We start from the raw sequence: 16,587 nt of genomic DNA, 5'->3' as shown, positions 1-16,587 counted from the left end.
TCCAGTATTCTTGCCTGGGAAATCCCATGGACAGAAGAGCCTGGTGGGCTAAAGTCTGTGGGGTCGCTAAAGAGTCAGACACAACTTAGTCACTAAACAACAACAACAACAACAATATATTCCTAAATTGTGTAAGTTTAAAAAAAATAACTGCATATATTTTACTTTGTCAAATTTTTTGTGTGTGTGTCTGTATGTTGTAGGGGAGGGCTCTTTTTTCTTCTTATAGCGTTGTTAATTTCAGAAAAAATTAATACCTTCAGTCTACAGAGGTTTAAGGATTATTTTGAAAAGCTGAGTTGCTAAAAAGTTTAATTATGTAAGTAATAAGTGTCTGTCAAAAAGATTTCAAAAAAATGTTTAATAGAATCACAACTTATTGTTCTGATATAACTTGATTTTATATTGTCTTATATAGCTGTCAAAAGTCATTTTCTTTTTGTGCTATAATGAATCAAATTACATTGGATAGAAAATTACTGCAAGATTCTTGGTATCAATAAATCACACATATAATAAAAATGCTCACTGTTTCTTTAAATGGCATTTTTAATAGTGCAGGTACATCAGCAATATGAGGTTCAGAAAACCTGAGATGACAAAAGGAGATTAATTTTGGAATATGGATTTTAATTCAACATGAACCTTGTCTCTCTTGTTTTTAATGGAATTATATCTACTGAAATAAACTTGGCAAAAATTAAAGCAGGAAATCAGGAAATCAAAGGAAGTTAACCAAAACTGCAAGGTTACTCCTCCTCTAAGCCAAACACATCCTTTAAAAGGTTTAAATAGTAAATGCCTTTCACAGGAATAGGTGATGGCATCCCAAGCCACTCATCTTCACATCTCTGGGAAAAAAAACACAAAGAAGGATATAATTAGAACTACATTTGAAAGTGCAGTTTTATAAATGCAACATCAAATTGTTTGTTCCTTGTCATTTATATAAGCTCTTGGCTAAATTTTCCAAGCAGACATTTCATTGACTTTCAGATCATCAGGACTCTGCAGTAGATTGGATTCTTATACTCGATCCTTTGTCCTTCCCTGTATTAGAATTATATATACTGTGCTCTTTGCCACGTGAATTTGCCGAACCTCCTATGGAATCCTGTTTCCTAAGGAGTCCTTTTTCCCTTTGACATGAATTTGGCCACATGGCTGGCTTTGGCCTATGTCATCCTAGCAGATATACCAGACAGAGGCCCTAATGTGCTAGAATGGTTTGGCTTGGCCTTTGTACCTCTGCCATCACCATGAGAAGAACGTGGCCCAAGATGCTGCTGGTCCCAGAACGACACAGGTGGAGAAAGCCCCCACACATGCACGATATATCATGGGCTTCCCAGGTGGCTCAGTGGTAAAGAATCCATTTGCCAATGCAGAAGACCTGGCTTCCATCTGTGGGTGGGGAAGATCCCCTGGAGAAGGAAATGGCAACCAACTCCAGTATTCTTGACAGGAAAATTCCAAGGACAGAGGAGCCTACTGGGCTACAGTGCATGGACTCACAAAGAGTCGGATATGACTGAGTGTGTGCATGCATGCGCGCACACACACACACACACATTATGTAATACATATATGTGTATATATATTTGCTAAACACCTTCACTCTAAAGAGGTTTAAGAATTATTTGGCTAAGATGGCTTGTAACAAAATGCAATTATGTAATAATAAACGTGTCAAGGAGATTTCAAAAATATTGTATATATAAATCTATATACACATATGCATACATAAACTTTTATTTATCCTGCAATGGCTAATATTATTATCAATGGCGGGGGGTGGTGAGCCCATAACTACGGCTACCTATATTTCTGTTGTCAAGGTTAATCGTTGTATATGAGAGCTGTTAAATCTTTCCTAGTGCCAAATTAGTATCTGGAGTCACAAGATACCACAGAAATACAGCTAAGGGCTCCATAATTCTATGTGATGTGGAAGCAACCTGAGAAAGTGATATTTCACTTGGGCTTTATGGGATGAAGAATAGTTTGTTGATGTGTTATTTAGCTACTAAGTCGTGTCCAGCTCTTTGTGACCCCATGGACTGTAGCCCTTCAGGCTCCTCTGTCCATGGGACTTCCCAGGCAAGAATACTGGAGTGGGTTGCCATTTACATCTCCAGGGGATCTTCCCAACCCAAGGACTGAACTGGCATCTCCTGCATTGCAGGCGGATTCTTTACCATTGAGCCACCAGGGAAGTCTTGAGCAGCAAGCAGTTCAGCAGGGGATTAAAGTGATGAAGGCTGTTCCAGGCATAGAGAATAGTATAAGCAAAGGCCTGGAGACCTAAAAAATCTATTTTCAAGAAAGGGTGAGTATCCTGGTTGGTCTGGGGTACACAGTACAAAGCGAGAAGAGAGGCAGTTGGAAGGAAAAGGCGGGGCCAAACTTGAGCCCTTCTGTGCTAGTTTATACTTTATGCTATGGCTAGGGAAAGTCAACAGTGGATCTCAGTGAAACTGGATTAGAAGTTTATTAGGTAACTCATTGGATGTATGAAGAATGAAAGGAAGGAGGACAATCACTGGAGGTTACTGCAATAATCCTAGGGAGAAATGACTATGCCATAACCAGTGCAGCTGAGCCTGGGGTGAATAACTAAATCTGAAAGACTCTGCCACAGTAGAACATACAATACCTGGAAGCTGATTGATGTGAAGTGGTGATAAAAGAAAGAGGTCAAGTTATAGGTTAAATTGTGTCCCCTCAAAAAAGACATGTTGGAGTCCTAACCCTCTGATATCTCAGAATGTGACCTTATTTGGAAATAAAGTCATCGCAGATGTAATTAGCTCGATGTGGTCATCCTGGAGTAGGTTAGGCCCCCTAATTCAATATGCTCAGTGACCTTATAAACTAATACAGATAAGGATGGTTCTAAGACTTCTAAATTTGGTAACAGCTGACGATGTCTGTATTAGTTTCCTAGGGCTCCCATAACAAATTACCACAAACTGAGAGGCTTAAAGCCACAAAACGCATTCTGTCACTGTGAAGAGACTAGATGTCCAAAATCCAGGTGCTGGCAGGGCTGGTTCTTCCTGGACACTCTAAGGGAGACTGTCCCATGCCCCTCTCCCAGCTTCTGGGAGTTGATGGCTATCCTTTGAGTTCCTTGGCTTGTAGATACATCACTCCATTCTCTGCCTCTATCTTATTCTCCGTTTGTCTGTGTGTGTGTCTGTCATCACATAGCCTTCTTATGACAACAATTACTGGATTTAGGGGCCACTCTAATCCAGTATGAGCTCATTTTAACTTTTAGTAGGTGTTTTAATTGTATCTGCAAAGATTCCATTTCCAAATAAGTTCACATTCTGAGGTTCTGGGTAGACATGAATTGAGTGATGTGGCGGGGGGGGGGCAACATTATAAAGAAAATAAAAAAGCACAAAGAAAAGAAGTTTTAAACATTTTTAACTGGGAAATAATGATCATAGGGAGAAATGAAGTTCAGTTTGGGGCATTTTAATTTAAGGTACCCCTAAGACAGTGAGGTAAAGATTCTGGTAAATATCTGGAAACAGGGTTCTGTATAGCACAGACCTAAACTCCAGAAATAACCAAAGAGGTGGAAGTCACTGAAACAAGGGTTATACATAAAACTGTGATAATTCACAATGATGATGCAGAATCAGAATCTGAAGAGCACCAAGAACTGGCATCTCTAACTGAAGCATAAAGTCTTAGTTTAAGAGATGATTGATGACGACGACGATTATAAATTTACTGGTTATTCATGATACGACAGGTATTCTTTTAAGTGTTATACTGAGCTATTTAACTGCTTCAGTTTAAAAAATCAATAAACAGAAACTTCAGTTAAATAGAGTCAGGAGACCAGAAGGGGAAGCCTTCATGCCCTTCATTATAAGCAGAACACAAGAGAAGAAGAGCAACTCCTCTTCTTCCCTGGCAAGGACACAGCCAATGAAAAGACATAGACCCTATGTTTGCTACCACTTTTCCAATTTCCTTTTCCTCTCAAGTGTTCTCCTTCTTTTGCCATGAAGGAACTTGCACATGGCTTACCATAGCGGCAGACCCCCAAATGCACTTCTCTTGCTGTTGTTGTTTAATTGCTAAGTCGTATCTGACTCTTTGGGACCCCATGGCAATTCTCTGCTGATTGCAAATAAATTCATCTTCGCTGCAGAAGTAACTGGCAATCTATTTGATTTTAAGTCAACACCTGGATTTAGAAAAGGCACCAGAGATGAAATTGCCAACATCCGATGGATCATCGAAAAAGCAAAAGAGTTCCAGAAAAACATCTACTTCTGCTTTATTGACTACACCAAAGCCTTTGACTGTGTGGATCACAACAAACAGTGGGAAATTCTTAAAGAGATGAGAACACCAGACCATATCACCTGCCTCCTGAGGTATCTGTATGCAGGTCAAGAAGCAACAGTTAGAACTGGACATGGAACAACAGACTGGTTCCAAATTGGCAAAGAAGTACGTCAAGGCTGTATCTCGTCACCGTGCTTATTTAACTTATATGCAGAGTACATCATGAGAAATGCTGGTCTGGAGAAAGCACAAGCTGCAATCAAGATTGCTGGGAGAAATATCAATAACCTCAGATATGCAGATGACACCACCCTTATGGCAGAAAGCTAAGAAGAACTAAAGAGCCTCTTGATGAAAGTGAGAGGAGAGTGCAAAAGTTGGCTTAAAACTCAACATTCAGAAAACTAAGATCATGGCGTCCAGTCCCATCACTTCATGGCAAATAGATGGGGAAACAGTGGAAACAGTAACAGACTTTATTTTGGGGGGCTTCAAAATCACTGCAGATGGTGACTGCAGCCATGAAATAAAAAGACACTCCTTGGAAGGAAAGTTATGACCAACCTAGACAGCATATTAAAAAGCGGAGACATTACTTTGCCAACAAAAGTCTGTCTAGTCAAACCTATTGTTTTTTCCAGTAGTCATGTATGGATGTGAGACTTGGACTATAAAGAAAGCTGAGCGCTGAAGAATTGATGCTTTTGAACTGTGTTGGAGAAGACTCTTGAGAGTCCCTTGGACTGCAAGGAGATCCAACCAGTCCATCCTAAAGGAAATCAGTCCTGAATATCCATTGGAAGGACCGATGCTGAAGCTGAAATGCCAATACTTTGGCCACTTGATGGGAAGAACTGACTCATTTAAAAAGACACTGATGCTGGGAGTGATTGAAGGCAGGAGGAGAAGGGGACGGCAGGATGAGATGGTTGGATGGCATCACTGACTCAATGGACATGAGTCTGAGTAAACTCTGGGAGTTTGTGACGGACAGAGAAGCTTGGCATGCTGCAGTCCATGGTGTTGCAAAGAGTTGGACACAACTGAGTGACTGAACTGAACTGAAGAACAGCAGAAAACCCTAAGAGGTAGGTATTATTATGATACTCATCTACAGAAAAGGAAACTGAGGCAAGAGAAGGGTTAAGTAGCTTGTCTAAAGTCAAACTGCCAGTAAGTGAAGGAGTCTGGACCATAACCCCAGTCTGAGGGCTCCAGAGCTCTGCTTATCTGCTGGGCTACCCTCCAAATCCCAGGGAAGGAGCGGGCCTATTCAGAAGCAGCTGGCTCTCATCCTACATGGCTACATTTAGTCCCATCATTTCCAACAAGAATAGTTAAGTAGGAAAAACTGTGATTCTTGAAGGACACTATACTTCTCTTTCACGAATGCCTCCTGTTGGATGCTGGAGGTTGAGCCCAGACTACCCAACCAGCTGTGTAAAGAAGGAAATGACTATTCAGATGGATGATGGCTAAACCAACTCTTAGGGTGTATTCTCTGTAATTCATACTACATGGAACTTTAAGAAATGTCTTTCTTATGCCCTAAAGTAGTAAATCACTGTGTGTCTTAATGTGCATATACAAAATGTGTGTGTATTTTATATGTGTGTATGTGTGTGTGTGTGTGTATCAGTCAGTTCAGTCGCTCAGTCGTGTCTGACTCTTTGTGACCCCATGAACCGCAGCACACCAGACCTCCCTGTCCATCACCAACTCCCAGAGTCCACCCAAACCCATGTCTATTGAGTTGGTGATGCCATCGAACCATCTCATCCTCTATCGTCCCCTTCTCCTCCTGCCCTCAATCTTTCCCAGCATCAGGGTCTTTTCAAATGAGTCAGCTCTTCCCATCAGGTGGCCAAAGCATTGGAATTTCAGCTTCAACATCAGTCCCTCCAATAGACACCCAGGGCTGATCTCCTTTAGGATGGACTGGTTGGATCTCCTTGCAGTCCAAGGGACTCTCAAGAGTCTTCTCCAACACCACAGTTCAAAAGCATCAATTCCTTGGCGCTCAGCCTTCTTTATAGTCCAACTCTCACATCCATACATGACTACTGGAAAAACCATAGCCTTGACTAGATGGACCTTTGTTGGCAAAGTAATGTCTCTGCTTTTTAATATGCTGTCTAGGTTGATCATAATTTTCCTTCCATGTATATACATATATATATATATACATGTCTTTTTAATCAGTGAAGGCTAAGATCAAGTCATTCAATTCAACTATTCAACATGTCCTCAAAAATTTCATTATAAGACTTTAAGCAATTTTCACTCTTAAGTAATAGAATAGTTCCTCAGTATCTTGGTTCTAGGATCTCCTGCAGATACTAAAATCTAAGGATGCTCAAGTCCCTTACATAAAATGGTGGAGCATTCACATATAATCTATGCATATTCTCCTGTATATTTTAAATCATCTCTAGGTTACTTAAAATACCTAATACTATGTAAATGTCATGTAAATAGCTGTAAATACAATGTAAACACAATGCAAATAGTTGGTGTGTGGCAGATTCAAGCTTTGCTATTTGGAATTCTCCAGATCTTTTTTTTCCAAATACTGTTGATCCATGGTTGGGCAAATCTGTGGATATGGAGGGCTGACTGTATTTCTTAATTTTACCATGTTATAGAAGAACATTGTACAAATATGTACATTCAAAATCACTATTTCCTGATAGACTTATTTTAAACAAAAGTCTTCAATACAAAAAAGAAATGCATCATGCAACATATAACATTACAATGAAATTATCTTCTCTCATGAAAAGGTCAGTATTAGAAGATCTTCATTCTTTATTCAGCAGCAAAATTTTTGAATTGTTTGGTTTTTGTTTGATTTTTGAGCAAGAAATCATGATTTAAATCCTAACAACAAGAGAAAAAGAAAGAGAAGAACTTATATTGGAATAATGACAACTGAAGAGTTTGGAGATGAGAAATTTATTAGCAACAAGCCAAACCTGGGTAAATGAAACTCAAGGAAAATGCCCTGAGATTCAAAGTTAAGGACAATTTAAGATGAAAAAATAATGTATGGGAGCAAAATCTGACACCCCAAAATGTGCCTCTCTGGCATGAGGATTATTTTTAATTGATTATTTTTAAGAAACAAAAGACTCAGGAAGACCTTTTACCTCCCCCTTAACTGCCTAAAAGAATTTAGATAAAGGGTTTGTTCCAAGAGAGCAGATGTAAGGTAAGGTAGACAGGGAGGAACTGAGCAAAGTCTGCTTGTTCAAATTTCTTTCTGTGTTCCATTGTTTCTGCATGGCCCAGCAAAGATTTCTTTACCAAACATTTGCTCTTTTCATCTTCCTGGGAATTGCTTTCCTTCCCTTTCCTTTTGGAGTCCCAGACCCCTAACCCCTTCTCCTCAGTCCTTCAGTCAAGAATGATATCTATACCTCATTTTACCTGTCCTTGGAATCTCTCACGTTTATATGGATTCCCCATATATAAGCATTTGGTTTTTTTGCTCCTGTTAATCCAACTTAACCTCATTTTAACTATTCAACCAGCCAAAAGAACCTAGAAGGGTGGGAAGAAATGGTTTCCCACCCCCAACAACAATAGTCCATTTCTTTTAATTCTGACCACTTTAAATCCTGTGGCTTACACAATGCTTTCCTGACGGCTCCAGCTCTGCTATGCCCTTTCTCTAAAATCAATACCACTTCCCTCAAGTTTATTTCCCTTTGTCACTTTTCTCCAGGTTCTAGATGGAAATGACATTTTCTGCCTAAATATCTGAGTTTGTACTGCCTGAGGAACCTAATATTTATACATTGGCAATATGATCTAGTGATTTATAATAAGAAATGTATATTTGGTTTCATCACTATTTCTGGCACAGAGCTCTTAAAACTCTTCAGTTCAGTTCATTTCAGTCGCTCAGTCATGTCCAACTCTTTGTGACCCCATGGATTGCAGCATGCCAGGCCTCCCTGTCTATCACCAACTCCCAGAGCTTATTCAAACTCATGTCCACCAAGTCAGTGATGCCATCCAACCATCTCATCCTGCCGTCCCCTTCTCCTCCTGCCTTCAATCACTCCCAGCATCAGTGTCTTTTTAAATGAGTCAGTTCTTCCCATCAAGTGGCCAAAGTATTGGCATTTCAGCTTCAGCATCGGTCCTTCCAATGGATATTCAGGACTGATTTCCTTTAGGATGGACTGGTTGGATCTCCTTGCAGTCCAAGGGACTCTCAAGAGTCTTCTCCAACACAGTTCAAAAGCATCAATTCTTCAGCGCTCAGCTTTCTTTATAGTCCAAGTCTCACATCCATACATGACTACTGGAAAAACCATAGGTTTGACTAGACAGACTTTTGTTGGCAAAGTAATGTCTCCGCTTTTTAATATGCTGTCTAGGTTGGTCATAACTTTCCTTCCAAGGAGTAAGCGTCTTTTAATTTCATGGCTACAGTCACCATCTGCAGTGATTTTGGAGCCCCCCAAAAATAAAGTCTGTTACTGTTTCCACTGTTTCCCCATCTATTTGCCATGAAGTGATGGGACTGGACGCCATGATCTTAGTTTTCTGAACGTTGAGTTTTAAGCCAACTTTTGCACTCTCCTCTCACTTTCATCAAGAGGCTCTTTAGTTCTTCTTAGCTTTCTGCCATAAGGGTGGTGTCATCTGCATATCTGAGGTTATTGATATTTCTCCCAGCAATCTTGATTGCAGCTTGTGCTTCATCCAGCCCAGGGTTTCTCATGATGTACTCTGCATATAAGTTAAATAAGCAGGGTGACAATATACAGCCTTGATGTACTCCTTTGCCAATTTGGAACCAGTCTGTTGTTCCATGTCCAGTTCTAACTGTTGCTTCTTGACCTGCATACAGATATCTCAGGAGGCAGGTGATGTGGTCTGGTGATCCCATCTCTTTAAGAATTTTCCACAGTTTGTTGTGATCCATACAATCAAAGGCTTTGGCACAGTCAATAAAGCAGAAGTAGATGTTTTTCTGGAACTCTTTTGCTTTCTGAAGATCCAGCGGATGTTGGCAATTTGATCTCTGGTTCCTCTGCCTTTTCCAAATCCAGCTTGAACATCTGGAAGTTCACGGTTCATGTACTATTGAAGCCTGGCTTGGAGGATTTTGAGCATTACTTTGCAAGTGTGTGAGATGAGTGCAATTGTGTGGTAGTTTGAACATTCTTTGGCATTGCCTTTCTTTGGGACTAGAATGAAAACTGACCTTTGCCAGTCCTGCAGCCACTGCTGAATTTTCCAAATTTGCTGGTATATTGAGCGCAGCACTTTCACAGCATCATCTTTTAGGATTTGAAATAGCTCAACTGGAATTCCATCACCTCCACTAGCTTAAAACTCTTAGAATGTCCTAAGTGATGACAGTGATAGGGTCTCTTTTCTTATGTTAATGTGACATTTTGGAAAAGCACCTTAATGATGGGGGCTGGTTGCCAAAGGAGCCAACCACATGATTGCAGGGTTGGAACTTTCAGTGCCCCACCTCCACTCCCCACCCCATACCTCCAGGGCAGGGGCAAGGGGCTGAAGAGTGACTTCATTCACCAACAGCCAACGATTTAGTCAATCATGCCTTTTTAATGAAACCTCCATAAAACCCCAAAGGTACAGGGTTTGGCGAGTTTCCACGCTGGTGAACATGTGGAGGTGTGGGGAGAGTAGTTCAGCCCAGAGTGGGAATGGAAACTCTGCGCCCTTGCCTTACACTGTGCTTCACGCCTTTCTCCTCCATCTGCCTGTTCCTGACTTATGATGTTTAGTTACTTCAGTCGTGCCCAACTGTTTGAGACGCTGTGGACTGTAGCCCACCAGGCTCCTCTGTCCACGGGATTTCCCAGGCAAGAACACTGGAGGGAGTTGCCATTTACTTCTCCAGGGGATCTTCCCAACCCAGGGATTGAACCCGAGTCTCCTGCATGGCAGGCATATTCTTTACCACTGAGCTACCCGGGAAGCCATTCCTGACTTATATCCTTTCATAATAAACAGGTTATCTAGTAAGTAAGTTTTTTCTGAGTTATGTGAGTGGCTCAAGCAAATTACTCAAACCCAAGGAAGAGGACAACAACTCAAGTATGGCTCAGATGGTAAAGCATCTGTCTATAATGCAGGAGGCTGGGGTTCGATCCCTGGGTTGGGAAGATCCCCTGGAGAAAGAAATGGCAACCCACTCCAGTATTCTTGCCTGGGAAATCCCATGGACGGAGAAGCCTGGTATGCTATATCCATGGAATCGCAGAGTCAGACACAACTGAGTAACTTCACTTAAGGAGGAGGACATGGGAACCTCCAATCCATAGCCCTTTGGTCAGAAGCACAGGTGACAACTTGGACTTGTGAATGACATCGGAAGGAGAAGAGTTAGTCCTGTGGGACTGAGCCCTTAGCCTGTGGGATCTGATACTATCTCCAGGTAGACAGTATTAGAATTGAGCTGACCTGTAGGAGACTCACCTGGTGCTGAGAACTGCTTGGTATGGGGGAAAACACACATTGGAATTGGTACCAGAATTGCAACTAACCCCCAATTTCAGACAGACGTTCACAGTACTAGTTTAAATGGACTAACAGTAATCAAGTTGGGATCCAAAGGATGAAGGAAGCAGGACATAACATTTAAGAAACTCAGGGGAATGGGGCATTAATAAACTAGAGGGCAAAGGTATCTTCCTCATAATTTTGTCTGTAATTGGGTCCACCTAAAGAAATCACTATGCATATAAGTTAAATAAGCAGGGTGACAAGATACAGCCTTGATGTACTCCTTTCCCGATTTGGAACCAGTCTGTTGTTCCATGTCCAGTTCTAACTGCTGCTTCTTGACCTGCATATGCAGAGTGCATCATTCGAAGTGCCATGCTAAATGAAGCAGAAGCTGGAATCAAGATTGCCTGGAAAAATATCAGTAACCTCAGATATGCAGATGACATCACCCTATGGCAGAAAAGGAAGAAGAACTAAAGAAGCTCTTGATGAAAGTGAAAGAGGAGAGTGCAAAAGTTGGCTTAAAGTTCAACATTCAGAAAACTAGGATCATGGCATCCAGTCCTGTCACTTCACGGCAAATAGATGGGGAAACAGTGGAAACAGTGACAGACTTTATTTTGGGGGGCTCCAAAATCCCTGCAGATGGTGACTGCAGCCATGAAACTAAAAGACGCTTGCTCCTTGGAAGAAAAGCTATGACCAACCTAGACAGTATATTAAAAAGCAAAAACATTACTTTGCCAACAAAAGTCCGTCTAGTCAAAGCTATGGTTTTTCCAGTAGTCATGTATGGATGTGAGAGTTGGACTATAAAGAAAGCTGAGCACTGAAGAATTGATGCTTTTGAACTGTGGTGTTGGAGAAGACTTTTGAGAGTCCCTTGGACAGCAAGGAGATCCAACCAGTCAGTTGTAAAGGAAATCAGTCTTGAATATTCATTGAAAGGACTAATGCTCAAGCTAAAGCTCCAACACTTTGGCCACTTGATGGGAAGAACTGACTCATTGGAAAAGACCCTGATGCCGGGGAAGACTGAAGGCAGGAGGAGATGGTGATGACAGAGGATGAGATGGTTGGATGGCATCACCGACTCTAGGGACATGAGTTTGAGTAAGCTCTGGGAGTTTGTGATGGACAGGCAAGCCTGGCATACTGCAGTCCATGGGGTCACAAAGAGTTGGACACTACTGAGCAACTGAACTGAACTGAAAGGAATCACGTGGCCAATCTCTTTTAAAGAGGTCTTTGGTAACATGGTAACCCACTCCAGTACTCTTGCTTGGAAAATTCCATGGACGGAGGAGCCTGGTAGGTTATACAGTCCATGGGGTCGCAAAGAGTCAGACATGACTGAGCGACTTCATTTTCTTTCACTTGGTAACATGAGAAATCCCCTCGCTACCATTGCTTAATTGTTCTAATAAATCTGCAAATGTTCCAATCGTTACATAATATTTATGACTGGGCAGTGAGTTAAAAATATTCTTTGTCCTCCCTGACCTTCTATTCATCCCACGCTACAAAATTTGAAGAAAACTTCAGATTATATTGTTTCCCAGCACCACACATAAGTTTTAAGTGGAAATAATTGCATGGTGATTTTACAACAGGACAGTTCATCCGCAGCAGTCAATCCCTCCTATTCTGGATGAGGATAAGCCTGCTTGTGTTTCTGTAAACAGCCTGCCTAAAGGTGCAGGATCAGAATCTTAAATACCTGTTATGTATCAGATGTTCTGCCAATACCCCTCCTGATCCTCTCCCCCTTTCCACTTTGGCGCACACCAACCTAACCTCCAACCATCAGCGCCTGTGTTCCTCTGCCGGAGAGCTCCCCTTTGGCCTCTGGGGCCCGCTTTGGCTGTCCCTGTGACATGCCACAGGGGCTTCCCAGGTGGCGCTAGTAGTAAAGAACCCTCTTGTCAGCGCAGGAGACACAAGAGATGCGGGTTTGATCCCTGGGTTGGGAAGATCCCCTGAAGGTAGGGTACAGCAACCCACTCCAGTATTCTTGTCTAAAGAATCCCATGGACAGAGGAGCCTGGCGGGCTACAGTCCATGGGGTCACAAAGAGTTGGACAAGATTGCAACGACTTTGCACGCACACGTGATGTGCCACAAGTGCCTGCAAATTCATTATTTCCCCCCACTTCAGCAGCAGCTGTCAAACGATGACTGAGAGGAGTTGATGGAGGGGATAACTCTGATGTACATATCAGGTTACTGGATCCCTGTGTTTCCCATAGACATTAAGTCCCAGTCATTCCCATTTTTACTGGTTTGATAATATGCCTTATATTTCTGCTCTTCCATTTCTCACTTCCCTGCTCCCTTGCTAGCATTTCCTTCACTTTGTCCAAAAAACTATTTACACGCAAATCTGTTGTCTCTGAGTCAGCTTCCAGAGGAAGTCAAACAAAGATAGTATACAATTTTGCATTTATCAAAATTAATAGAATGTATATGAAAGTCCCAGTACAGCTTGGAGCAAAGTAACTTCTTGACAAACTGTGGATGGATCCAGAGTCTCCAGTGTGACTGCCAGATAACTCTAGAGACAGTACCCAAATCTCAAAGCAAAATTCAGTGTAATCTGGAGCGTAAACAGTATGTGCCACATAGCATTTTCTGGAAGAAGGAAGAACTACGAGACGCAGAGTGAAATTCAACAGTAATACAAAATCATGACTCTGAAATGGCTGGAAATCATTGTCTGCAAGAGGGCCCCATGACATCTTTCAATCTGGCTGTCACTGGAGCTACTTAAGATGTCAGAGAAGTTGGCAATAAATTACTTGCTCATCAATGGTGAAAAAAAAAAAGGTAGCTGCCAATCTGTAAAACCACATATCCTTGAAATGGGAAGCAAAGATGGCACTGGATAGAAACCCAGTAAACAGCAGCTGCCCAGTGAGAACAGCAAAGCTGTGTGTGAGCTCATAGGCCCTGGATTTATTTGCTTTGACATTTTTAAAAGGAAATTTAATTGGATTATGTCTCCTTCTACTTAAAATTTTCTACTGTAGTACTGGCCACCAGATGCATGCGGGAAAAAGATCGCGAGCCAATTAAATTCCACGCTTCACTGAAACAAGGTTATTTTTATTCCTCCCAAATGTAAGGCTGCTAGAGTCATGTTAGTGATTTCACTCTATTACTCCCCCTTCACTCAATCAAAAAAAGGATTTTTTTTTATCTATGAATTTGTAGAAAAATCCAGTGCTGTATGGAACTGAAATTGCTGCTTTCTTGGATTTTCTTTCTTCTACTAGGTTGTCATGACCTCGGAAATAATCAAATTAAGTTGACAGAAATCATAAAAACAATTAAATTTCAGTAAATTAAATTGAAATTAATTTGAGGAAGAAATTTTGCAAATACTTGCTAAGATAATCGAGAGCATTCTAATGACATAAGGAAAATCTCATATATAAAACCAGGAGACCTGTTTATGTTTCTATCCATTTCTGTCTTTACTATAATGCCAATATTTCACAACTGCATTTCTTTGCCCTACACCAAGCTCCAGTAGAGTTGTCAACTGTGTGAGTGTAGCTAAAAGTTGTTACTTTTAAACAAGAAAACCTTTCCTTGAAATTGCATTACAGGGCAAGTAAAGTTTTCAAGGAGACATGAATTTTTTTAGTTTTACTGATAAGCTTATTTATACAATTCAAGTAGACATCACCAAACCTTTTAAATGACAGTGGATTCTGGCAGTATTGTTCCCTACTAGGTCATTGCTTTGTGTTACATAATCAGTATGTGTTTACCAGTTATTTCTTAAATCTAATGAGAATGACTGAAAGTGTTAGCTGCTCAATCATGTCCGACTCTTTGCGACCCCATGGACTGTACCCACCAGGCTCTTCTCTTCTGTCCATGGGGATTCTCTGGGCAAGAATATTGGAGTGGGTATCTGTTCCCTTCTCCAGGGGATCTTCTTGACCCAGGGATTGAACCTGGGTCTCCTGCATTGCAGGCGGATTCTTTACCAACTGCAACACCAGGGAAGATCAATGAGAATGGTTAATAATCTTTTATTTCAACTGTAAATTCAACTGGAAATATTAGACATAACTTTGCTAAAAGAGTTGGCACTAGCCCTTGACTATATAATCTAGACCTTTAGGAATGCCTTTGAGTCTTAGCTTCCTATCTATAAATTGGTAATGATACTTATTGCCACAATATGGTTGGGAAAATAAAATGCCGCAGGGTATTCCACCCTCTAAATACCAAAAGATCTTTAAGAAGTGGGGTGTCCAAAGATAGATACCAAGGTGTACCCTTACTGTTCCCTATTCTACAATACCAAGGCTATATATCATCCTGTTGTGACAAGAGAAAACTTCAGAGCCAATTGCTAGTGTTTCTGCAGTGCCAGTGCTCATAAAAAGAAGCCACGTCCAATTTTTCTCAGAAATGTCCAAAGGTAAGATGCCAGTCACACAGTGTGAATTATAAAGTTTATATGAGATCCAATTTAGCGTTATTTTTTAAAATGTGACTTCTGAGATTAACCAGGCAGGCTCTAAACAGTGGGACCTCTTTTGCCAGTTCTACAGCTACCATCTGTGAGCAAGCACAATAGAACGGAATTGGGGTCTCTAGGCCATGACAGCTCCAGGCAACATGCTGAGACCATAGATAGTCACACAATAGAGTGAGAATTAAATTACCTCCAAAGGCTGAGGTGGGGGCCAGGCAGGGGCCGGCCAAGGCAGCTCCTGAGAATCCAGGCTACAGGCCACAGTTAGCAGCCCTGGTGGGTGACAATAAGTTTCCACCCATCCACACAGGGAAAGTTCTCACCAAATCAAAGCTGGGTTAGCTACGACCACAGTCCTCTCTGAGAATTCTGCTTTTTTGTAGTTGGTCCCCAATTCTATCAGCTGATGCTATGTGAGGCTCACATATGGATGAGTCCTATTGGAGTCAGAGGGACCAGTCCTGACATCCAGCAGACCAAGCTTCAGGAGCTGTTAGTGTGGACTTGGCCTTAAACATTGGCTGTGACGCTTGCTCACCAGAGCATAAGTCTTTACTCTGGTAACAGACTGTGCTGGCCCTTTCTCCATTTGTCCCCCAAGGCCATTTTCTGCCCTTCACACCAAGCTCTCTGCCCTGGGAGGCTGACCTTTGTAGATTGCACCACTTCTTGAGCGTCCTCGTTTTCTACCTTCTGGGTGGGTCCAGCCAATGAGAAGCAGCGAGAGACAGGGGTATGGATTCCACTTCCTCTCTCTCTGCTCTCCCTACCTGCTGCCACTGCTCCAGCACTTCTACTGGGCTCCAATAAGACCAGTCCCTCCTGCTTCTCCAGACCTAGGGAGGGTAAAGGCTTCCCACGCCAGCTAGGCCCTGAACACTTCACTGCCCGAATTGGTTCCCTTGACCCTACACACTCCTCTGTCAATAGCTCCTGTATTAAATCCATACCCCGACTCCTTTATGAGAGCTGTGAGTCTCAAGCTAGAATCTCAGTGGTATAGGGACTCAGCCTGCTCTTTCCCCTGGCCAGGGCTGAAGGTTTTAGTTCAAGCCTGCTGACGGGCCCCCTCTGGTTGTTCAACAGTCCTAACCCCAGGATTCCCCAGCACTGTGCTCCCTGTTCTAGGGAGCCTCCCTGCTAGAGCTCCCTGATGTGCTGCCCTTCCAATCCCTAGTCTTGTGTAGCAGACCACTCCCCTAATTAGCTTCTGGTTGGCTAAAGCTCATGGTCCTGTTCCTCTTTTTCTGGTCCCTCGCTGCTCCCATTCACTGCAGTTA

General features: G+C 42.0%; 1 protein-coding gene across 1 annotated transcript in view; it reads right to left on the bottom strand.

Moving 5' to 3' along the window:
- Positions 1-236: 236 nt before the first annotated feature.
- The window catches only part of EFHC2 (EF-hand domain containing 2), a 240,083-nt gene continuing 223,732 nt past the window's right edge, over positions 237-16,587 (bottom strand). Inside the window, exon 15 of the mRNA XM_043459414.1 lies at positions 237-851. Coding sequence (XP_043315349.1) covers positions 750-851 — 102 coding nt within the window. The 3' untranslated portion in view covers positions 237-749. The remainder of the gene's footprint in view (positions 852-16,587) is intronic.

This window comes from Cervus canadensis, chromosome X (assembly GCF_019320065.1).
Source record: "Cervus canadensis isolate Bull #8, Minnesota chromosome X, ASM1932006v1, whole genome shotgun sequence".
NCBI classification, from domain to species: domain Eukaryota; kingdom Metazoa; phylum Chordata; class Mammalia; order Artiodactyla; family Cervidae; genus Cervus; species Cervus canadensis.
The sequence above is the reverse complement of the archived record's forward strand: the minus strand, read 5'-3'. Positions and strand labels throughout refer to the sequence as shown.